The following is a 23,640-nucleotide window of genomic DNA, read 5'->3' as shown; positions in this document are numbered from 1 at the left end:
CCTAATAGTCAAAACAAACCTCATTAACTCCAAAATCCCCTAATAGTCAAAACAAACCTCATTAACTCCAGAACCCACTAATAGTCAATTCAAACCTCATTATGAGACCTCTTAAATCTCTTTAATGATAAAATAGTTGGTTAAAGACAACCATTTTTTTCTGTCAAGAACATGAATAGTAAGCAACAGGCATGTAATTGGGGGAAAGAATGATCCTATATTCTTATATAATACAGAGTGAAATCTCAACTGAATCACCTGTGAGAAGTACTGGTTGTTTGTTGAGCAGCAGCAGGCTCATTAGAAAGGAGTAGCGGACAGTATCATTGCTGCAGATGGGGCCTGATCTCAGAAAGCTGGTGGTATCTGTTGTGTTAGACTCTGCCAGGACTCCTCCCAACTGCAATGATTCAGAACCTGAGGATGTGTTCAGTCCTGAGGAAATGAACGTATAATGTGAGTCCCTAACCTTTAATGCTGTAAGTTTTAATGCTGCTGTTTTTAATGCTGTTGTTTTAACGTGAGAGCTCTGGTGAGAATGATTTCCAGTGAAATTACATAAGGAAAATAAACTTGAAACTCATCTTAGCACTCTTGAATGGTACGATTGAAAAGTGCATGTATGGATGCTTCCTGCACACCAGAGAGGGTAAAGTTGTGAGCAAACCTTTGCGTATTAGACTCTCGGTGCTAGGAACCAACTCATCCCAGGGAACAAAGGCACCTGTCTGTAGATCCACAAAGTAATTGAAGATCATACGATTCCCTGCCGGTAAAGACACACCTGAAATATTCAGAGACAAAATAAAGTTTGATGAAGAGGGATAAGTTCTACAAAAAAGAAAATATAATGGACACTATAGCATTACTTATTTGTTCATTTGTCAGAGACCATGTACAACATGTCATTGTACCAGATTTAGCTAAATTGCAAATTTTCCTCTGCAGTCCCTGGACATGATGAATTATTCTATTCACATACCGCAAGGTGCGCCTTCAAACAACTTGTGGATCAGGTTTTTGAATGCGTGTGAAACATTGAGGAGGTGACAGCTTTTGTCTTTAGTAGCAGATGGGGAATCATCATAGTCATCTACATGGTTTAGAACTCCTCCCACTCCCCAGGCGTATGAAAAGACAAACAGCTTCCCAAGAAGAATCTTGAGTTTTTCAGGGTTTTTCTGTAGAAACCATTTGTTATCCTCCCTGTGACAGATTAGAAATATACAGTAACTTTACTAAAGCTGAACCAAGATAACATAGTATCTACAAACAGCAATAGATTTAATTTATACGTACCCTTTTCCTGTGGACTCATTGTCTGCAGAGGTCTTCCCAATGTCTTCCTCTGACAATGTCTCAAGATTTAGTCCTGTGACACCACGGAATGAAAATTTGATCAAACTTGGACCAAACTTATTGAAAGTCCACATAGGATACAATACAACATCCACACGGACAGAAAGACAAGTAGTAGAAGTAGAAGAAGAAGAAATACAGATGATGCTTAGCTTTACAGAAGATTGTCCTACCCAGGCCACCATTCCCCTGCATGAAGTTAATGAGAGCCCCCAGGATGCTGCAGACAGTCATGACTGTGGACATCTCCGGGATCTGGAAGTTGAGCAGCTTCTGGTGCTTTTTGACAAAGTTCAGCCCCTGGGTGATGCTGTTGTCAAAGAGCTGCTGGATGTGGTTCCTTCCCTCTCTGCTCAGCTGTCTGGGCAGCTGGGACAGCCAGCGCCTCACGTACGGCTTCCAGCCCAGGTCAACTGGATCCTGGAGTGGCGATGAAAAAATATATATAATCCAAATATTCTAACTTTGTATAACAAACTACTGTAGTTTAATACATTAGATGAAAACCTATAACAGATTGGGGTCCAGTTTCCCGGACCCAGATTAGGCCTAATCTTGGACCGGAGGACACTTGCAATGGAGATTCTCCAGGACGAGAATTAATCTGAGTCCAGGGAACCATTCTGAAGAGTAGGTCTGGTTGAACATAATGCATCTTGACACAGTACCATGTAGACCATGGCACAGCGGCTGATGGTAGCGGGGGTGGCCTGGCTGAGAGTATCCACTTCAAACAGGAACCTAATGCCATCTGGCAGGCTGATCCTCTCTCCGTTCACCAGGCACAGCGTCTTGTTGTCGTCCAACGCGGTGTTCAGGTTCTCGACCCACAGGATATCCACTGGGCCATCCATTATGATCCAACGCCAGTTGTCAACCACGAAGTTATCTAAGAAATAAGAAAGAGACACATTTAAATATATGTATTTCTGAATGATAACATTGTCAAATATTGTGTGATACTATACTGTGTGATAACCACAAGCAGAGTTCATTAAGACATACGTTGATAACTGCTGGGAGGTAAGGGTGTAGTGGAGTCACTCAAAACATCCTGAAAGGGAAGACAGAGCCCATGTGTGGCCAATGTTACCAGCGTAAATGACAGTATCCTTAGAATGAATGATCATAAACAATGAATAGCAATAAAAAGAATGGTGCTTAACTCTTCCTAGCAATGATTTTATAGATGGCGGCTATTTTCAGAAAGATTTTACTTGCAAGGATCGTGATTGTTGTTTTACCTACTTCAGTTGAATGCATGACTGAAATGTAGTTTAGTCTAGATAAGAGCATCTGCTAAAGTACTCAAATGTAAATGCAATAAGAACTGACTGAAGAGGAGGTGTTCCTGCTCTCGCTGTCTTTGGAAGTCTTGTTGTCTTGTTCGAAGAGTTCTTTAGCGTAGGTTCTGACTGCAGAGGCGAACAGGCCGTCTGACCACTCCAGAGTGTTGGGGTCTACCTGGCCGTACAACTCTCCAAAGCTCACACACTTGGGGTTGATGGTGAAGCTTTCCACGTGGACCTCTGAACTCGGTGCCAACTACCCAATGGAAGTTAAGAGAAAGAATGAAACAAGCACAGCAATCAATTACAGGAGTTGGCAAGACAGCACAAACATATTTGGGACCAGGCTGCTATATGCAGAAATCACGACACCATTTCCTGGTTGCTAACATTCTAACAGTTTGCCTAATTTCAGTTTATGTGACAAAACAAGCAATAGATAATCATTGCATTGTATTTTCTACTGTTTTAAGCTGATGTACAAAACCGAAAGTAAAAGACGCAAAAACAAAACTTAAGAACGGGAAGCATAGAAATGGAGCAAATAGAACAGATCTACCCGGCTTCTTTGACTTGCTTTCAATGAGAATGACAGATCTATAACTCACATTTCTATATGAATTTGGTCGCGTTGCCACAAAAAGTGACATATTGCAGCGTTAAACAACACACACAAACATACTATCTAACACTACCATATCTGAAAGGAATCAAATCGGCACCAGTTTAGCTGCAGTGGCATGTTTAAACACACTTAAAAACATTCACTGACAGATGTTTTCAGGAAACGATCTGATGTGTCTAAAGAGATGTGCAGTACCTGCATAAAGACGCTGGTCCTCCTGTGGACTTCAGACAGAGAGGGCAGCAGGTGTAGAGCGTGCTGCAGGATGAGTCTCGCTGTTGTCTTCCCTCCTCCGGTAGGACCAATCAACATCACCCCTCCTCGAGCCTGCAACATCAATATTGAAGTTGAATGATATTGTGAATTGAATGAATCACAATATCAACAGGACAACGCTTGCTTAAACCTCAGGTGTAGACGTTCTGGAACAAAAAATGCTAGGTGTTAGCTTTTCCCATCGGAAAACATTTTACACTTAGCCACTACGCTAACACCACCAGCTGGCCCGCGTGATTATTTCCATTAACAAATACTTCTTCAACCAACTAAAGAAGTAGACATAGTTGGATGTGATTTAACACTTTTTCATGAGAGTCCTTAACGGAAGTCATTGGTTGATTTGTTATTTGTTCCCAGAAATACAAGTAACTCGTGGTAGCTAGGCAGCTAATTCTGACATGTTTTCCAATGGGAAAATCTAACACCTAGCATTTTTGTTCCATCTAAGGGTTCGTAAGTATGGACCCGGGATGTTTAAGAAACCAAATACTGACCAAAATCTGGCTATACAGCTGTGTAACCTTCTCTGCTTGATTTGGCCATTGTTGTAATCCAAGCATCTCTGTAGCCTTAGCTATGGCGATCTAGAGAAGATACAAGCATATGACATACATTTTAACCACAACAACCAAAAAAACATGCAGCCAAGTGATCTAACCAAGTTCTATTTACTTTACCAGAACAACCACCGACTACACCGGACTGTGTGAGTACACGTGGCGAGGAATTACCTCTAGTTGAGGATGGATAGTTTTGGGATTGACGATGCCAGGGAAGAGATCCTCCATGATGCTTTTAAACAGAGGAACGTCCTCAGGAACCAGCTTGGGTAAGTTCGAGTTTTGTAAAGCACAGATCAGAACGCAGTATTCGTCCTCTGGTGTCAGGCCACACCTGGAATATCACACAGTATTTACTCACAATGTTTTTACTACAACAACTCTGGCAAGTTGAGATGAATGAGAGAAGACGGTAGTGACCAGTGACACAGCCTTTTGGTTGTACCAATTCAAGGGAATGCCTTTTGGCCTCAAGAATGCAGAGGATTCTTGTTTCTTTAATACTGTGGCAAAGAAGGGGGTCGAGTGATAAATGGCAGATATGTGAGGGCAGAACTAATAAACGGGCTCTGCCTGATCACTAAAATGGCCACCCCGATCAGAACTACAGAGCACAAAATGGCCGACTGCCAAAACTACAATTCCCAGAAGCAAGGGGAACCCTCAGAAGGTGGAGCTGACCCACAGATAAAGGGTCAAGAAAAACCAGGAAGAGAGAGAGAGGGCTGGAAGGATCTATGAACCATAGAGAAAGAGACAATCTACATTGGCTGGATTTACCGTGTACGAGCTGGACTGTTTTGGACTTACCTGTTGGCGTTTAGACCTGGACCTACTGAGAACCAGATTTGTGTACCGAACCCTGCTATCCTTGACCTTACCTGCGGCCTGGGTGGACCAGGACAGAGAAACAAACACACAGGTACTGTCATGTTCGAAAGAACTTTCATTCTGGGCTGACTTTGGTGACAGTTTCCCACTCAAGTTGTGACAAACGCTCCTAACTTTGAAGAGGTTTGCCACAATACTTACGACAGAGCTGCGAATCTTCTCTTCTGACCAGCGAGAACTAGCACTGACTTTATGGCTCTCATTCCAAAATCATAATGGTCCTAGATTACAGTAGAACCACGAAACGAAGGGGAAAAAAACACAAAGACAAAACTTAAGACATCAACAAAAAAGCTAAACAAAAGTTTTCAGAATGCCAAAGCTATGAACATAGTTATAAACATTAACATGAACAGTTACAGTATGTATTTGATATTTAACTGAAATGTTCAACGGTTTTAACTGAAATATTCAACGGTTTTAACTGAAATGTTCAACTGTTTGTTTCAACTGTTTTAACTGAAATGTTTGTAATGTTGCTCTTAGAAAAAATGGTTCCAAAAGTGTTCTTCGACTGTCCCTGTAGGAGAATGTTTTTTGGTTCCAGGTAGACCCTCTGTAGAAAGGGTTCTACATGGAACCAAAAGGGTTCTACCTGCAAACAAAAATAGTTATTCAAAGTGTTCTCCTATGGGGACAGCTGAAGAACCCTTTAAGGTTCAAGATACCACCTTTTTTTCTAAGAGTGTATGTAAGTCCAACCTGCTGAGACAGCTGCTTGCTGGCGAGCTGGTATAGGTTGACAATCTTCCTGGACAGTGATTTGGCTGATTTGAAGCCCTCAGAGAACAACATAATCTCAGCAATCAGGTCAAAGTCAGGTACCATCATAGAGACGGGCCGGAACAGGGACTTTAGGTTATCAGGGAGATCCACTCGACCTTTGCAACTGAAAGAGAGAGGTCAACTTCAAAGACATGGCAAATAAAAATCAAACCGGATGGACATAAGAAATAGATGGTTGAGGGTAGAGGAAAGACAGGAGTAAAAGCAAACAAAATAGAACTATTGTAAAATAGACTGGGTCCATAGAATGTACATAGTATGTATGAACTGGAAATACAGGCCTAAGCATTGTTGTTCACTAGTTTGCTCCAATTGGGTTAGGGGTGGTAGGGTTGGAGGGTAATAAAGAAAATATATATTTTTTAAAGATGTGTGTGTATATATGTATGTATTTGTATGTGTATGTGTGTGTGTATATATGTATGTATTTATATGTGTGTGTGTATGTATGTACAGTACCAGTCAAACGTTTGGATACACCTACTCATTCCAGGGGTTTTCTTTATTTTTACTATTTTCTACATTGTAGAATAATAGTGAAGACATCAAAACTATGAAATAACACATTTGGAATCATGTAGTAACCAAAAGTGTTAAACAAATCAAAATATATTTTAGATTTTAGATTCTTCAAAGTAGTCACCCTTTTCCTTGATAACAGGTTATTAACGCTTATTAAAGGTTATTAAAAGGGTATGATCTTAAACTAAACATGACAGATCACGTTACCCTGGATTCATGGTGATGAAGAATCCACATGAGGCGTTCAGTCGGATATCTCTTCCCTCGAACATAAACCTTTGGTAAAAACAGTAAATATCGAATACATTTGACTAATTAACCTAAGCTATTCACCTGTTCAGTTAAACCAATGTAAAATGAAAAACTTTCAAGCCGTAAAAATACAAATCAGTCTAAAGAATACAGTAAGTTCCAGAGGCATACCGTAAACTGTGACTATGCATGGCGGCCTTAATGGACTGAAGCTGAGCAGCGATGACTGACAACACCTCTACGTTGATACGGTTAAACTCATCAAAACAACACCAGGAACCAGACTGCACCATGCCAGAGAACAGCTTCCCCATCATCTGGTAAGGGAATGTCACAGAGAGAGACAACTGTATGAGATAAATTACACGACTACTTTATTGATTTCTACATTTGTGCAACTAACTCACAGTATAATGTATACATACTTCTACTCCACTTCTTCAGTCTCTACAACTGATGCAATGAGCTTGAACAAACATATTTCAATGCATCAAAAGTACAATAGCTATAAAGTTCTAATGAGAATAGAAATGTCCATGGCTACCTTATAGTCCAGACTGTCAGAGCAGTTCAGTACTAAACAGAACTTTCCAAGCGCCTGCAAAGGAAAACAACACCAACATGGTTTTACTTCCTGTAAATACAGTATCAGTTTGAACACAGAGCTACAAGGATGCCAGCGACAGTGGTTTCCCAAGAGTGTGGACATTCTCTTTTTCTACTACTGGCATTTTCAGGTCCACACACCGACTAACTTACTAAATACTTCCCAGGTTTTTCTCCTAACTTCAGTGACAGGTCCTTACCTTGGCCAGGTCCTTGACCGTCTCTGTCTTGCCTGTTCCAGAGGGTCCGGCAGGCGCGCCCCCCAGATGGAGGCTCAAGGCCCCAGTGAGGGTCAGCCAGCATCGGTCAGTAAGCGGCGTGATGACCAGTCGAGGAGAACAGCCCAGGTACTCATAGCCATAAATGAAGGAAGCCTGGGCATGGACCACGTAACACAGAGAGGTGCTGTCATACCAGACATAATGGAGCTGCCTGAAACCAACAGAACCAATGACAAAAAAATATATAAAAAGTACAAATGTTGCATCTGGAGATCTGTTTTGGTTGGCTTAATCTATAAAATTAAGTTGTTCATGTAGGTAAGTCTTGTGCAGCTCTGAAGGTTACCTAAATGATCAACAATCATCTCAAACTCAGAGAATTTGACAAAACATTCTCAGAAGTCCTAGCCTGATCCTAGATATATTTGGCCTAAGAATAAGAGTTATTCTGATCATAGACAGCACAAAAAGATCTGGAACTAATCTACATAAGGCCAGGTATTTCAAGAAAAATCTATACTAGCAGTAACAACAATGATCAAAGCTGTGACCTTGTCCACTCGAAGTCGTCCACACTGGTGATGCGGTTCTGGAGGAGATGGCTGAGGACGTCTCTGCAGTGGACCAGGATGGTGAGCAGGGCCTCTAGGGTGGCCTGCTGGTGACAGGGCAGGGGCTCGGACACCAGGTCAGCCAGCTCCTCCACATTGTGGATCACCTGCTGCTTCACCACCACCATGCTCTCCAGCTGCCTCTCACTGCTGAAGCTTTCCTGGCAGTCCTTAGTGAACATGATCTGGGTCTAGGGGACAGAGGGTGACGGAGGGGTTTTGGTAGCCTGGGTACTAGTCTGTTTCTGCTCTCTTACTAACTCCTTATGGAAATGTCATGCCAAAATGTTTGGTTTGACAATGACAGCAACGGAGTTGGCAAGAGCACAAACAGATCTGGGACCAGGCTATAGAAGGAGACAACAGATCTGGGACCAGGCTATAGAAGGAGACAACAGATCTGAGACCAGGCATGTGTTTAGAACACGTTGGACACAATGTAAGAAGACGGTGTGAAAAGTCTGATGGTCTCACATTTACTTTGGTCTTACGTTTTCCTTGGCTGTTGATGTAATTTTGACAGGGTAACAGTCACTACATTCATCAGCCTAGTGAACAGGAACTGGAGGAAGACGATACACTGTTTAACACATGGTGGGGTTTTCCCAATTGTGTAGGTGGATAGTAATAAGTCCAATCATATTCCTGTTAAATCTATACATCGCAATGGTAACTTACCACGGTAAGAACGACCTGTCCGGGGTGAGAGAGGACCCATTTCTTAAAGTTCTGAGGATTCCATTCTGACACTCCTAACTTCAAGCGCCTGAAATTATTTGAAACATGATTATTGTATCAGGCTAAAAGTTCCCTTGGATATACAGTGAGGGGAAAAAAGTATTTGATCCCCTGCTGATTCTGTACGTTTGCCCACTGACAAAGAAATGATCAGTCTATAATTTCAATGGTAGGTTTATTTGAACAGTGAGAGACAGAATAACAACCAAAAAATCCAGAAAAACGCATCTCAAAAATGTTATGAATTGATTTGCATTTTAATGAGGGAAATAAGTATTTGACCCCTGATTGATTGATTGCTTCTGTGGACAGGTGTCTTTTATACAGGTAACGAGCTTAGATTAGGAGCACACTCTTAAAGGGAGTGCTCCTAATCTCAGCTTGTTACCTGTATAAAAGACACCTGTCCACAGAAGCAATCAATCAATCAGATTCCAAACTCTCCACCATGGCCAAGACCAAAGAACTCGCCAAGGATGTCAGGGACAAGATTGTAGACCTACACAAGGCTGGAATGGGCTACAAGACCATCGCCAAGCAGCTTGGTGAGAAGGTGACAACAGTTGGTGCGATTATTCGCAAATGGAAGAAACACAAAAGAACTGTCAATCTCCCTCGGCCTGGGGCTCCATGCAAGATCTCACCTTGTGGAGTTGCAATGATCATGAGAACGGTGAGGAATCAGCCCAGAACTACACGGGAGGATCTTGTCAATGATCTCAAGGCAGCTGGGACCATAGTCACCAAGAAAACAATTGGTAACACACTACGCCGTGAAGGACTGAAATCCTGCAGCGCCCGTAAGGTCCCCACGCTCAAGAAAGCACATATACAGGCCCGTCTGAAGTTAGCCAATGAACATCTGAATGATTCAGAGGACAACTGGGTGAAAGTGTTGTGGTCAGATGAGACCAGAATGGAGCTCTATGGCATCAACTCAACTCGCCGTGTTTGGAGGAGGAGGAATGCTGCCTATGACCCCAAGAACACCATCCCCACCGTCAAACATGGAGGTGGAAACATTATGCTTTGGGGGTGTTTTTCTGCTAAGGGGACAGGACAACTTCACCGCATCAAAGGGACGATGGACGGGGCCATGTACCGTCAAATCTTGGGTGAGAACCTCCTTCCCTCAGCCAGGGTATTGAAAATGGGTTGTGGATGGGTATTCCAGCATGACAATGACCCAAAACACACAGCCAAGGCTACAAAGGAGTGGCTTAAGAAGAAGCACATTAAGGTCTTGGAGTGGCCTAGCCAGTCTCCAGACCTTAATCCCATAGAAAATCTGTGGAGGGAGCTGAAGGTTTGAGTTGCCAAACGTCAGCCTTGAAACCTTAATGACTTGGAGAAGATCTGCAAAGAGGAGTGGGATCCTGAGATGTGTGCAAACCTGGTGGCCAACTACAAGAAACATCTGACCTCTGTGATTGCCAACAAGGGTTTTGCCACCAAGTACTAAGTCATGTTTTGCAAAGGGGTCAAATACTTATTTCCCTCATTAAAATGCAAATCAATTTATAACATTTTTTACATGCGTTTTTCTGGATTTTTTTGTTGTTATTCTGTCTCTCACTGTTCAAATAAACCTACCATTAAAATTATAGACTGATCATTTCTTTGTCAGTGGGCAAACGTACAAAATCAGCAGGGGATCAAATACTTTTTTCCCTCACTGTACTGTATCAACACCTTTTGAACAGGAAAGGAAAAGCTGCATGCAAAATGGTTACTGTACCTTTTCACTGTGTTGTACATTGCTGTTTCCACATTTCCCATCCATTGCTCCACTGGCCCACGTATTTGAACATTTCTAAAGAATCAAAAGAGAAGAAAGAGTTGTGATGGGATTCTCGGTAACAGAAAAAAAAAACATGAATTAAGCCTAAATGTAAATGTTTCCATTTGGTTTATTATCATGATTAGAGTATTTACTTTGGCAGGGTCACAGTTTCACCCTCGGCTGAACGTATGCTTGCCACCACATGGTAAATCGTAGCATGTTCCTGGATGTCCAGGTGACGGATGTTGCTGAAGCATTTTACAAGATGAGGCTTAAAAGTGTTGTAGAGAATGGATTGAATTAAATTGATTGAATGAACATAAATATTGTTTGAAAGTTGTGAATGAAAATGTCTGAATTTTTCACAAGCTTTTACAGCCCAGCTAATCTGTCCACCACCCGGCTCGCTCAAAATATATTTTAGATTCTTCAAAGTAGCCACGATTTGCCTTGATGACAGCTTTGCACACTCTTGGCATTCTCTCAACCAGCTGTTGAAAAACAAATGATAGTCCCACTAAGCACAAACCAGATGGGATGGAGTATTGCTGCAGAATGCTGTGGTAGCCATGCTGGTTAAGTGTGCCTTGAATTCTAAATAAATCATTGACAGCGTCACCAGCAAAGAACCCCCACACCAACACACCTCCTTTATGCTTCACGGTGGGAACTACACATGCAGAGATCATCTGTTCACCTACTCTGCGTCTCACAAAGACACGGCGGTTGTAACCAAAAATCGCAAATTTGGACTCATCAGATCAAAGGACCGATTTACACTGGTCTGTCCATTGTTCGTGTTTCTTGGCCCAAGCAAGTCTCTTCTTCTTATTGGTGTACTTTAGTAGTGGTTTCTTTGCAGCAATTCGACCATGAAGGCCTGATTCACACAGTCTCCTCTGAACAGTTGATGTTGAGATGTGTCTGTTACTTGAACTCCGTGAAGCTTTTATTTGGACTACAATCTGAGGTGCAGTTAACTAATGAACATATCCTCTGCAGCAGAGGTAACTCTGGGTCTTCCTTTCCTGTGGCGGTCCTCATGAGAGCCAGTTTCATCATAGCGCTTGATGGTTTTTGCGACTGCACTTGAAGAAACTTTCAAAGTTCTTGAAAATGTCCGGATTTACTGACATTCATGTCTTAAAGTAATGATGGACTGTCATTTCTCTTTGCTTATTGATGCTGTTCTTGCCATAATATGGACTTGGTCTTTTACCAAATAGGGCTATCTCCTGTATACCACCCCTACCTTGTCACAACTTAACTGATTGGCTCAAACGCATTTAGAAGGAAAGAAATTCCACAAATTAACTTTCAACAAGGCACACCTGTTAATTGAAATGCATTCCAGGTGACTACGACATGAAGCTGGTTGAGAGAATGCCAAGAGTGTGCAAAGCTGTCATCAAGGCAAAGGGTGGCTACTTTGAAGAATCTAATATCTAAAATATATTTTGATTTGTTTAACACGTTTTTGGTTACTACATGATTCCATATGTGTTATTTCATAGTTTTGATGTCTTCACTATTATTCTACAATGTAGAAAATAGTCAAAATAAATAAAAACCCTTGAATGAGTAGGTGTGTCCAAACTTTTGACTGGTACTGTAAGTTTATATGTCCGAACTCAGAATCAATTGGGCTTCCCAAAAATAAGATGGTCTATGTGATAGAACGATCTTCACCATTTTTCAAAGTCCCAGCTAATAGATCTGTACAGACGTAGGATCTTAATTTGATTACTCTTTTGTTGCTGAGAATTTTCCACAGCAGGAAATGCGAACTTGTAGTGTATTTGAGGTTTAAACAGGCTTTGAAAGTTTGTAATTTCCACTTAAATATGTCAGACTTCATTTGCCATAACAAAAAATGTATCAACCCCTATAAAAAATGTCCATTAATTACAATCCACATAATAATTCATTATTTTCCTGTTGTAGCAAACTGGCTCAAATTAAGATCCTGCATCTGTAGCAGGCTCGCTCCATCTCCCGCCTCAATTTTAAACACAGCCCTTTCAAGTCCCACTTTGAAGCAGTGTTACCAGTCTCTATATGCGGTAGTAATTGAGCCTGGAGACGAGGTTACAGCTCAGCTAGACCCTACAGACAGGAAATTAAGTACATTGTGCTTTTGAAAGTCTGCTGTATAAAAGTGAAATATTAACTTCCAGCTGCTGCTTATGTTATTATTTTTTTTTTTAAAGAAAGTCATTTCTTTTTGAATGGTTAGCCTATACTATGAGATGGGAACCTGAATGGCGTTGGGATTTTTGCTCTGTGACAGAACATCCAGCAGTTCCTCATTGCTGAGGAAGTAGAATCTTGCGAAAACTGTTCTTTTGGATTCAAAATAATCCTGCAGAAAACGAAACAAACAGTCAAGTATTGAATAAACAGCAACTCTGAAAGTAACTAGGATAAGATAAATGTTGTGTGAGAGTTGCAAATGAAAATGTCAAAGGTTTTACAGCCCAGCTGACCCTAAAGACAGACAGGAAATTAAGTGCATTGTCCTTTTGAGAGTCTGCTGTATCATGTGGTATGCTAGCCTGGGTTCCAGTCTGCTGTATCATGTGGTATGCTAGCCTGGGTTCCAGTCTGCTGTATCATGTGGTATGCTAGCCTGCGTGCCAGTCGGCTGTATCATGTGGTATGCTAGCCTGGGTTCCAGTCTGCTGTATATTGTGATATGCTAGCCTGGGTTCCAGTTTGTTTCTACTCATTATGGAATTGCCATGTTTGAGATGACAATGAATGACAAGGAGTTGACAAGATAGCAGAAACATTCTGACACCCAGGCACCCTAACTCCCTCCAGATAGCAGAAACAGTCTGGCACCCAGGCACCCTAACTCCCTCCAGATAGCAGAAACAGTCTGGCACCCAGGCACCCTAACTCCCTCCAGATAGCAGAAACAGTCTGGCACCCTAACTCCCTCCAGATAGCAGAAACAGTCTGGCACCCTAACTCCCTCCAGATAGCAGAAACAGTCTGGCACCCAGGCACCCTAAATCCCTCCAGATAGCAGAAACAGTCTGGCACCCAGGCACCCTAAATCCCTCCAGATAGCAGAAACAGTCTGGCACCCAGGCACGCTAACTCCCTCCAGATAGCAGAAACATTCTGACACCCAGACACCCTAACTCCCTCCAGATAGCAGAAACAGTCTGGCACCCAGGCACCCTAACTCCCTCCAGATAGCAGAAACAGTCTGGCACCCTAACTCCCTCCAGATAGCAGAAACAGTCTGGCACCCTAACTCCCTCCAGATAGCAGAAACAGTCTGGCACCCAGGCACCCTAAATCCCTCCAGATAGCAGAAACAGTCTGGCACCCAGGCACGCTAACTCCCTCCAGATAGCAGAAACAGTCTGGCACCCAGACACCCTAACTCCCTCCAGATAGCAGAAACAGTCTGGCACCCAGACACCCTAACTCCCTCCAGATAGCAGAAACATTCTGACACCCAGACACCCTAACTCCCTCCAGATAGCAGAAACATTCTGGCACCCTAACTCCCTCCAGATAGCAGAAACAGTCTGGCACCCAGGCACGCTAAATCCCTCCAGTACCTCCAGACATTTCTGTATTTTTTCCATGTGGACGTTGCCAGCCTGCAGCATCTCCAGGACCCCAGGGGCGGTAGCTGCTCTCAGGGCATTAGGCCTGTCATTTGTCCTCCTCATGATCTCCTTCCATGATTGATCCACCTGCAAGAACACCTTGGCCTCTGCTGGGAGCTGTCTAATAGGATGAGGTTCATTCATTTCAAGTCAGAAAAGTACATATTTTGGATTACATTCAATCACTTTTTTGGTACTGTGTCTTCTTAAAAACGTGATTTTTCCGTGTTTTATATATACACTGTTTCCACACTATGACGTTGGAATAATACTGTGAAATAATGATAATGCCCTGTAAAAGCTGTTTGATGAGACCGGCTGAAATTTCAGCCTGTTTTGTTGGGTTGGATTTTTTGCCTGCCTGTTGACATCACCATGCAGTAAATGAGTTAATAGACCAATAAGAAAGAGTTCCAGCCCCCCCACCCCACCCCCCACTCAGACCACTCACAGAAATTGCCCTTTGCTAAGAAGCTATTTTAGTTTATTTTTGACCATTTTCATTGAAAATAATCACAGTAAGGTACCTAATTGTTACCCAGAAATGATTAGATATTGAGATAAAAACGGCTCCATTGGACCTTAAACCTACTCCAGGTAGATATCTACCCCATATTATATCAGATGATGACTACATGTGCAAGGTCTGTCTTTAAAATGCTGTCAAAAGAACAATTTCCAAAATCATCAACCAGAAGCCTATGTAATAATAAAAAATATACTGAACAAAAATATAAATGCAACATGCAAAGTGTTGGTCCCATGTTTCACGAGCTGAAATAAATGATCCGTGAAATGTTCCATACGCACAAAAAAATTATTGATCTCAAATTTTGTGCAGAAATGTGTTTACATCTCTGTTAGTGAGCATTTCTCCTTTGCCAAGATAATCAATCCACCTGACAGGTGTGGCATAACAACAAGCTGATTAAACAGCATGATCATTACACAGGTGCCCCTTGTGCTGGGGACAATACAAGGCCAATAAGATGTGCAGTTTTGTCACACAACACACAACACAATGTCTCAAGTTCTTATGGGGCGTGTAATTGACATGCTGACTGCAGGAATGTCCACCAGAGCTGTTGCAAGAGAATTTCATGTTAATTTCTCTACCATAAGCCGCCTCCAACATCGTTTTAGAGAATTTGGCAGTACGTCCAACCGCCTTCACAACCACAGACCATAGACCATGTGTAATCACGCCAGACCAGGACCTCCACATCCAGCTTCTTCACCTGTAGTATCTCCTGAGGCCAACCACCAGGACAGCTGATGAAACTGAGGAGTATTTCTGGCTATAATAAAACCCTTTTGTGGGGAAAAACTCTGATTGGCTGGGCCAGTGGATGGGCCTATGCCCTCCCAGGCCCAACCATGGCTGCGCCCCTGCCATGGTTGGGCCTAATGAATTTATTTACTTATATTTCACAGATTTCTTCATATGAACTGTAACTCAGTAAAATCGTTGAAATTGTTGCATGTTGTGTTTATATTTTTGTTCAGTATAGATGAATTGTCAGCAGCAGATGAAACACGTAGACAAGACAACACAATAAACAATACAAACCAAAGTGCCATGACACACACCTCATCCGTTATTACACAGGTTAATAAGCGTCATACACAAGGTAAAACTAAAATAGCTGCCTTGCCTCTGAATCCCTCCAGCAGAGAAGATAGGCTCCAGGTAGAGCCATCTCTTCTGACACATGACCCACTCCTCCAGAGTATGAGAGAACTGGTTCAGCTTCCTCTCCCATTCATCTATCAGATACTAAACAAGAGAGAAATCACATTGTCATCACACACAATAATACTAAGCCTGGTCCCAGGTCTGTTTGTTCTGTCTTGCCAACTCCTATGGTCATTGTTACGCAGTGTGGCATGACAATGTCCATAGGAGTTGGCAAGACAGAACACACAGTTCTGGGACCAGGCTAACAAATACCACCTTGTCCCCCAACAACTGACAAAACTACAAGATTCAGAGAACTTAACTTATTTCTCTTCTTGAAATAACAGAGTGATTCCATTATGTACAAATATTATATTTCTCAAATTCTGCATAAATGGGTTTTATTTATATATTTTGATTTCATCTTTATTTAACCTTTTATTTAACTAGGCAAGTCAGTTAAGAACAAACTCATATTTACAATGACGGCCTACCCCGGACAAACCCTAACCAGGACGACGCTGGGCCAATTGTGCGCCGCCCTATGGGACTCCCAATCACAGCCGGTTGTGATACAGCCTGGAATTGAACCAGGTCTGTAGTGAAGCCTCTAGCACTGAGATGCAGTGCCTTAGACCGCTGCGTCACTCGGGAGTCCATTCGGGGTTTGAAGCGAAAGACGAATTTCTAGAATCTATGATATGAAAAGGGGCAATATTTATTCAAATCATGTTATTTTTAACGAATCATCACGTCTCTCCGGTCAGATCTGAATGACACCTGACCTTGATAGGCTCAGCGTAGCGGGATGCCTTGATGCTCATGATGGTGGTCTGACTCTCTTCCAGCTGTGCCATGACGTCGTCTGCCGAGACGATGATTTTCACCGTGGATGTGTCAGACTGGTGGGTGATCAGACGGAAATCTGTGCTCCTCCACAGGTCAATCACTTTGTACAGGATGCTCTCTAAAGTGGCCTCATTGGTGGCAGTAGTGGAGATGTCCCCTATTGAACCACTTTGCTGAAGAATCTGCATACATGTCACAGAGGGAAATCTAGAATTTAATTTTAGGTTCAGATTATAGTAATTTAGTAAATGCTCTTATCCTGAGCCACTTACAAATAGTGGATTCAACTAAAGTAGGTTAAAAAAAAAAACATATAATGATCGCAATGTTAGAACTTAGAAATGGCCCTGAACGTGATTTCTGAACATTTTTCCAGAAATTCGTAGAAAAGCAAGGTAGATATTTCATTGCTACCATGCCCTACCTTTATGTCTAATAGGTTTCCAAGGGTGAAGTTATCCTCTTTGGTGAAGAATCGTCCGATATAGCTCTGGATGTCTTCCCAGTGTCTCTGACGGAGATAAGGGTTTCTGAGAGCTACGATGATGGGTAGACAAAGCTTGAAGTCCATCACCTTCTGCTTCAGAATGGGAACTATGTTGTTTTCAGGTAAACCTGAATGACAAAGAAAACAACGTTTATCAGTTGTTTCACATAAATTAATTCCTTTACATTCACACCATCATTTAACACAGCAACACTTGTGATAACAGAGAACCACCTGACATGGTGGTGAATCCCAACAATAATGATCCTAAAATATCACTCTGAGACCTTTCTCTAACATGTAGATGGTCTGTGTAAAGCGGCTGACATCATTTTGCAGATCATCCACATTGAGCAGCTCGAAGGTGGTGGCTCTCCAACGGCTGTACTGTTTATCCCATTCCTTCTGCATCCCCCAGAGCATCTTCCTCAGCGTCAGGGCACAGTCCACCTCAGACAGCTCTGCCTCCACTTCGGCAGCGTTAGAACCACGGCACTGCTTCATGCGGACCACAGTGGAGATCTTCTTCATTGAAAAAGAGTTTCTCAGGAGCTCTCCATAGCTAGTGTAGCTGTATGCCTTATTGGAGTAGATGGCCACCTCCTCTGAGAGAGCCTGGAGGATCTCATTGGCCACTTTGGGAGACGTATAGGAGCAAAGCAGGATGGGATTGTTCACCTGAGAAATAAGAAATTTGTGACATCTTTAAGCCTGGTCCTACATCTGTTGTCCGGCCATTGGCAGTACGAACAGGTGTGAGACCAGGCTAGGCAGCTTTGTCCGGAAGAGGAAATCATAGATACACACATGTTAAAACACAATCAAGAATAATGACTCTTATTGAGTATTAAGGAGGGAGAAAAGCACAACAACTTCTAAAAGATCAACCGTACCTTCATTTTAACCAGAACAAGCTCAAATCTGAGTTGATTTAAGTGTTTGCCCAGATCAACGCTGAACTTGAAGATGTTGTCATCCCTCTTGGTTTCACAGATCATGACAGCGGATTTGAGATGCTGGAAGCTGGGGACGAGGTGCTGGTACAAAGCCAGCTCCTCAGGAGAGATAGTGATCTGGTACTCTTTAGCCATACTATAGAGCTGGATGAGGAACTGATACTGTCTTTCCAGAGTTGGAATCTGCACAGATATCCGACTCAGGAAGGTCAGATGCTCAACAAACTCTTCCACTGTAAAAATGTCTTTATCCAGCTTTTTAAGAGCTCCTCTGATCACCTGATTGAACAGATGGAGAGAGGAAAGTATAACCGAAAAGTAGTACCGGTCAAAGCGCTCCTCAACGCAGTTACAATAACTTCAAAATATGAATAGCCTGAACATGAATTATGCATGAAGTCTAAAGTTTACTTCATGACTGTAGGTAGAGTATCTGGTATTTAGACTCGCTTAAACATCAACACTAACAGAAACTATGGTATACTAATGTACTATTTAACAAACCTCCATCAGTTCCAGGTTCTTCTTCTTTACAATGGAGGGGAGCATGGAGTGAATGGTAAAGATGAGAGCCTCTGGGTAGAGCAGGCAGTTTGACTGGTACTGGTGACATCTGACCAGGATCATGTTGACACGGGTCTCAGTCTCTATCCTTTTCATCAGCCTGATGCTCTCTGTGTGCACCGCCAAGATGGCCTTGATATCCTGGGGAGACCATTTCTCCCCGGCCAAGAACCCATCCATGTCAGTCAACATGGCTGTCTCCACCATATCACAGAACTTGTCTAGCCTCTGACAGTGCTTCTCCACTTCCTGCATCCCTCGCTGGACGGTACTGAGGATGTCCGACAGCTAGAAATCAACAAACACATCAGATGTGTATCATCTGTATCAAGGTCTATGTCATATGTCAACAAACCATATTTAGAATATAGGAAAACATGTCAAACTAGTAATAGGTAAGTGACAAACAACTACACTTCTATGGAAAATACCTCTTCAAAAATAATCTCAATTAATCCCACAGTGACCCCCACAGTGACCCTCCCTCCCCCAGCACTTTTTACAATAACTATGAAGTAAAAGTCAAAGACTTGTGAGAAAATTACAAAGGGTCAAAGATCATACCCCCCATAAATGCTAACCGCCCCTGTTATTGTAAAGGTGAGAGGTTAGCATGTCTTGGGGGTATGATATAAAATGCTAACCTCCCCTGTTATTGTAATGGTGAGAGGTTAGCATGTCTTGGGGCTATGATATTTGGCCTGTAACTTTCTTATCATTATTCACGATTCATTCAGGACTATCCATAATCATGGTAGCATCCACATTAATGTAGAAATGTTAACTCCAAAATTACTCCAAAATTACACAATAAAATATTATCATTCATTTCTATCGGGCACAAAATAATCTGAAACAAAAACAAAAACAAACAGCAGATGCATCCAAGAAGTTGTACAGTCACAAGCTTAACGAAGCCATTGCGTAGGAATATGTGGCCAAATACTTCACTTTTTACTACTTTTATAAACATAAGTGAATTTATCCCAATACTTTTGGTGTTGTGAAGAGGACACTACAGTGTCTCTTTCCCCTCCAGGTGGCTAAAAAGATTTGGCATGGGCCGTCAAATCCTCAAAAAGTTCTACAGCTGCACCATTGAGAGCATTTTGACTGGCTGCATCACCGCTTGGTACAGCAGCCGCAAGGCACCTGACTGTAAGGCTCAGAGAATGGTGAGTACGGCCCAGTACATCACTGGGGCAGAGCTCCCTGCCATCCAGGACCTCTGTGTCAGAGGAATTTTATTTTATTTAACCTTTATTTAACTAGGCAAGTCAGTTAAGAACAAATTCTTATTTACAACAGCCGGCCTACCACGGCCAAACCCGGACGATGCTGGGCCAATAGTGCGCCGCCCTATCACGGCCGGTTGTGATACAGCTTGGAATCGAACCAGGGTCTGTAATGACGCCTCTAGCACTGAGATGCAGTGCCTTAGACCACTGCGCCACTCAGGAGCCCAACAAATTGTCAAAGACTCCAGTCACTCAAGCCAAACTGTTCTCTCTGCTCCCACACCACAAGCGGTACCAGTGCACCAAGTCGGGAACCAACAGGACCCTGAACAGCTTCCACCCCCAAGCCATAAGACTTGTAAACCAGGCTGCTAAATAGTTCATCAAATGGCTACCGGGACTACCTGCATTGACACTTTTTTGAACAAACTCTCTTGCACTGACTCTATGCACACACACACTGGTCTCTACCCAAACACTCGCACATACTTACACGCTGACATCCCAACACACACATACACACTACTGTACATATATCCACACACACATAACATGCGCACACATGCTTACTGATGACACTCACACTCACCATATACACTGCTGTTACTGCTCCACATACGCTGCTGCTACAGTTCAATCTATTATCTATCCTGTTGCCTAGCCACTTTATCCCTACCTACCTACAGTATGCAGTGCATTTGGAAAGTATTCAGACCCCTTGACTTTTTACACATTTTCTTACGTTACAGCCTTATTCTAAAATTGATTTTTTTTTAAATTCCCCTCATCAATCTACACACAATACAACATAATGACAAAGCAAAAACAGGTTTTTATAATACATTTTTGCAAATTTATTGAAAATAAAAAACTGAAATATGACATTTACATACTCCAAGTGTGTAGACCCTTTACTCAGTACTTTGTTGAAGCACCTTTGGCAGCAATTACAGCCTCGAGTCTTCTTGGGTATGACGCTACAAGCTTGGCACAACTGTATTTGGGGAGTTTCTCCCATTCTTCTCTGAAGATCCTCTCAAGCTCTGTCAGGTTGGATGGGGAGCGTCGCTGAACAGCTATTTTCAGGTCTCTCCGGAGATGTTCAATCGGGTTCAAGTCCGGGCTCTGGCTGGGCCACTCAAGGACATTCAGAGACTTGTCCCGAAGCCACTTCTGCGTTGTCTTGGCTGTGTGCTTAGGGTCATTGTCCTGCTGGAAGGTGAACCTTTGCCCCAGTCTGAGGTCCTGAGGGCTCTGGAGCAGGTTTTCATCAAGAATCTTTCTGTACTTCATCGTTCATTTTTCCCTCGATACTGACTAGTCTCCCAGTCCCTGACGCTGAAAAACATCCCCACAGCATGATGCTGCCACCACCATGCTTCACCATAGGGATGGTGCCAGTTTTTCTCCAGACGTGACATTTGGCATTCAGGCCGAAGAGTTTAATCTTTGATTTTATCAGACCAGAGAATGTTGTTTTTCATGGTCTGAGAGTCCTTTAGGTGCCTTTTGGCAAATTCCAAACAGGCTGTCATGTGCCTTTTACTGAGGAGTGGCTTCCGTCAGGCTTCTCTAACAAAGGCCTGATTGGTGGAGTGCTGCAGAGATGGTTGTCCTTCTGGAAGGTTCTCCCATCTCCACAGAGGAACTCTGGAGCTCTGTGGGTGACCATTGGGTTCTTGGTCATATTGCACACAGGATGCATGTTTTGGATTTTTTTTGTATTCTGTACAGGTTTCCTTCTCTTCACTCTGTCAATTGGGTTAGTATTATGGAGTAACGACAATGTTGTTGATCCATCCTCAGATTTCTCCTATCACAGCCATTAAACTCTAACTATTTTAAAGTCATTGGCCTGAGCGGTTTCCTTCCTCTCCGACAACTGAGTTAGGAAGGACGCCTGTATCTTAGTAGTGACTGGGTGTATTGATACACCATCCAATGTGTAATTAATAACTTCCCCATGCTCATAGGGACATTTAATGTCTGCTTTTTTTTTACCCATCTACCAATCGATGCCCTTCTTTGCGAGGCATTAGAAAACCTCCCTGGTCTTTGTGGTTGAATCTGTGTTTGAAATTCACTGCTCGACTGATGGACCTTACAGATAATTGTATGTGTGGGGTACAGAGATGAGGTAGTATTATTGCACACAAGTCCATGCAATTTATTATGTGTCTTGTTAAGCACATTTTAATCCTGAATTTATTTAAGCGTTCCATAACTAATGGTTTGAATACTTACTGACTCAGCTTTTCAGCTTTTCTTTTTTAATTAATTTGTAAAAATATAATTCGACTTTTTTTTAATTATTATAATAAAAAAATGTACCTTTAACTAGGCAAGTCAGTTAAGAACAAATTCTTATTTTCAATGACAGCCTAGGAACAGGCCATCACATTTTCACCTGGTCAGATTTAGTGTCAGCTCGGGGATTCGATCTTGCAACCTCTCGGTTACTAGTCCAACGCTCTAACCACTAGGCTACCTGCCGCCACAAATTTGACATGATGGGATATTGTGTGTAGGCTGGTTACACAAAGTCTAAATATTATCCATTTTAAATTCAGGGTGTAACTCAACAAAATTTAGAAAAAGTCAAGGGGTGTGAATACTTTCTGAAGGCACTGTAAGTAAGCATTTCACTGTTAGTCTACACCTGTTATTTATAAAATATGTGACATACATTTTGATTTCATATGTTGTGGTCCTCCCACTACAACTCGGGAAAACATGCAGTTTATTAGGCTACAGATTAAATAAGTTACGATGAACATCACAGGGTGGTGAAAGTTGATGAGCTTAATGCTGCTTTCCAATAAATATAGAGGGTCTTATTCTGATCGATGCTTGGCTGCCGTTTGACAAATAGAGCGCGCGTTCCAAGACCAGAGTGGGCACTTTTGCTATATAACGCAACAGTTTTTGTGACAAAACCATCAGTAAAGTTGAAAGCGCGATGGAAACCCATTTAACTTGTATTTTTTATTCGGTACATGGGAATTTAACAGCAAGTGTTATTTTTATGTATATTATGTCATCACGCACAGCTTTTTATCCGCAACAAGTCAATTTGATGGAAACACATCTTTGGTGGGAAAATGTGCATATTGTTTTTATGCAGATGATTTCTTTTGGAATGAAAATCTGTTGCCAATTGGATGGAAACCTAACTGTGATATGTGGTTGTCGTACCTAGTTACCTTAAATTAGGGTGACCATATTTTAGTTTTCAAAAAAGAGGACATGTCCGGGAAAAAGAGGACGTATGGTCACCCTAGTGTTGTGGAATGCAACTTCTGTTTTACCTGCTCTCACAAAATAGTCAGTTAAATTTACCTGACGAACTCTCTCCTTTAAATGCAATTTTGTGTTTTGCGGAGCTTATGTGGGCTTCTAGGTCGCTAGCACCTTTTTTTTACACTGACACATACGTGCCAGCTTTGCAGGTCATGCATTCTGCTTCACACGGACCCCGACCAAGACGAAAACACGGGAATTTTCTCTGTAAATCGTCTGTGAATTTACATTTGCGTTTGGGCATTTTTACGCTGTTCTGGAGCCATGTGCCACTGTTGACAAGCAAGCTGTTGCTCTGTCTCTTGGCTGTTGCCATGGTGAGGGTAATGATTGAGATGCAGTTTGACCAATGTTTGTGTAGGCCTACATGACCCACCAATGGTGGCGTGTGAGAAGGCGGGACCTAAAGAGAATGGT

The 23,640-nt window shown here is 42.3% G+C and overlaps 1 protein-coding gene across 1 annotated transcript in view; it reads right to left on the bottom strand.

Annotated features, from left to right (window-relative positions):
* LOC106611348 (dynein axonemal heavy chain 6) overlaps nucleotides 1–23,640 on the bottom strand; it is a 96,445-nt gene that overhangs the window by 65,597 nt on the left and 7,208 nt on the right. The window contains 29 exon segments of the mRNA XM_082955491.1: nucleotides 259–435; nucleotides 668–784; nucleotides 983–1,206; nucleotides 1,300–1,372; nucleotides 1,533–1,779; nucleotides 2,028–2,248; nucleotides 2,365–2,413; nucleotides 2,695–2,904; nucleotides 3,469–3,600; nucleotides 4,047–4,136; nucleotides 4,284–4,446; nucleotides 5,145–5,224; nucleotides 5,706–5,892; nucleotides 6,519–6,587; nucleotides 6,735–6,880; nucleotides 7,108–7,161; nucleotides 7,370–7,601; nucleotides 7,942–8,192; nucleotides 8,680–8,767; nucleotides 10,478–10,552; nucleotides 10,675–10,793; nucleotides 12,780–12,884; nucleotides 14,101–14,300; nucleotides 15,757–15,928; nucleotides 16,615–16,860; nucleotides 17,103–17,293; nucleotides 17,453–17,843; nucleotides 18,059–18,400; nucleotides 18,626–18,973. Coding sequence (XP_082811617.1) covers nucleotides 259–435; nucleotides 668–784; nucleotides 983–1,206; nucleotides 1,300–1,372; nucleotides 1,533–1,779; nucleotides 2,028–2,248; nucleotides 2,365–2,413; nucleotides 2,695–2,904; nucleotides 3,469–3,600; nucleotides 4,047–4,136; nucleotides 4,284–4,446; nucleotides 5,145–5,224; nucleotides 5,706–5,892; nucleotides 6,519–6,587; nucleotides 6,735–6,880; nucleotides 7,108–7,161; nucleotides 7,370–7,601; nucleotides 7,942–8,192; nucleotides 8,680–8,767; nucleotides 10,478–10,552; nucleotides 10,675–10,793; nucleotides 12,780–12,884; nucleotides 14,101–14,300; nucleotides 15,757–15,928; nucleotides 16,615–16,860; nucleotides 17,103–17,293; nucleotides 17,453–17,843; nucleotides 18,059–18,400; nucleotides 18,626–18,973 — 4,999 coding nt within the window.

Source organism: Salmo salar, chromosome 09 (assembly GCF_965601325.2).
Source record: "Salmo salar chromosome 09, fSalSal1, whole genome shotgun sequence".
In the NCBI taxonomy this organism is placed as follows: Eukaryota; Metazoa; Chordata; class Actinopteri; order Salmoniformes; family Salmonidae; genus Salmo; species Salmo salar.
The sequence above is the reverse complement of the archived record's forward strand: the minus strand, read 5'-3'. Positions and strand labels throughout refer to the sequence as shown.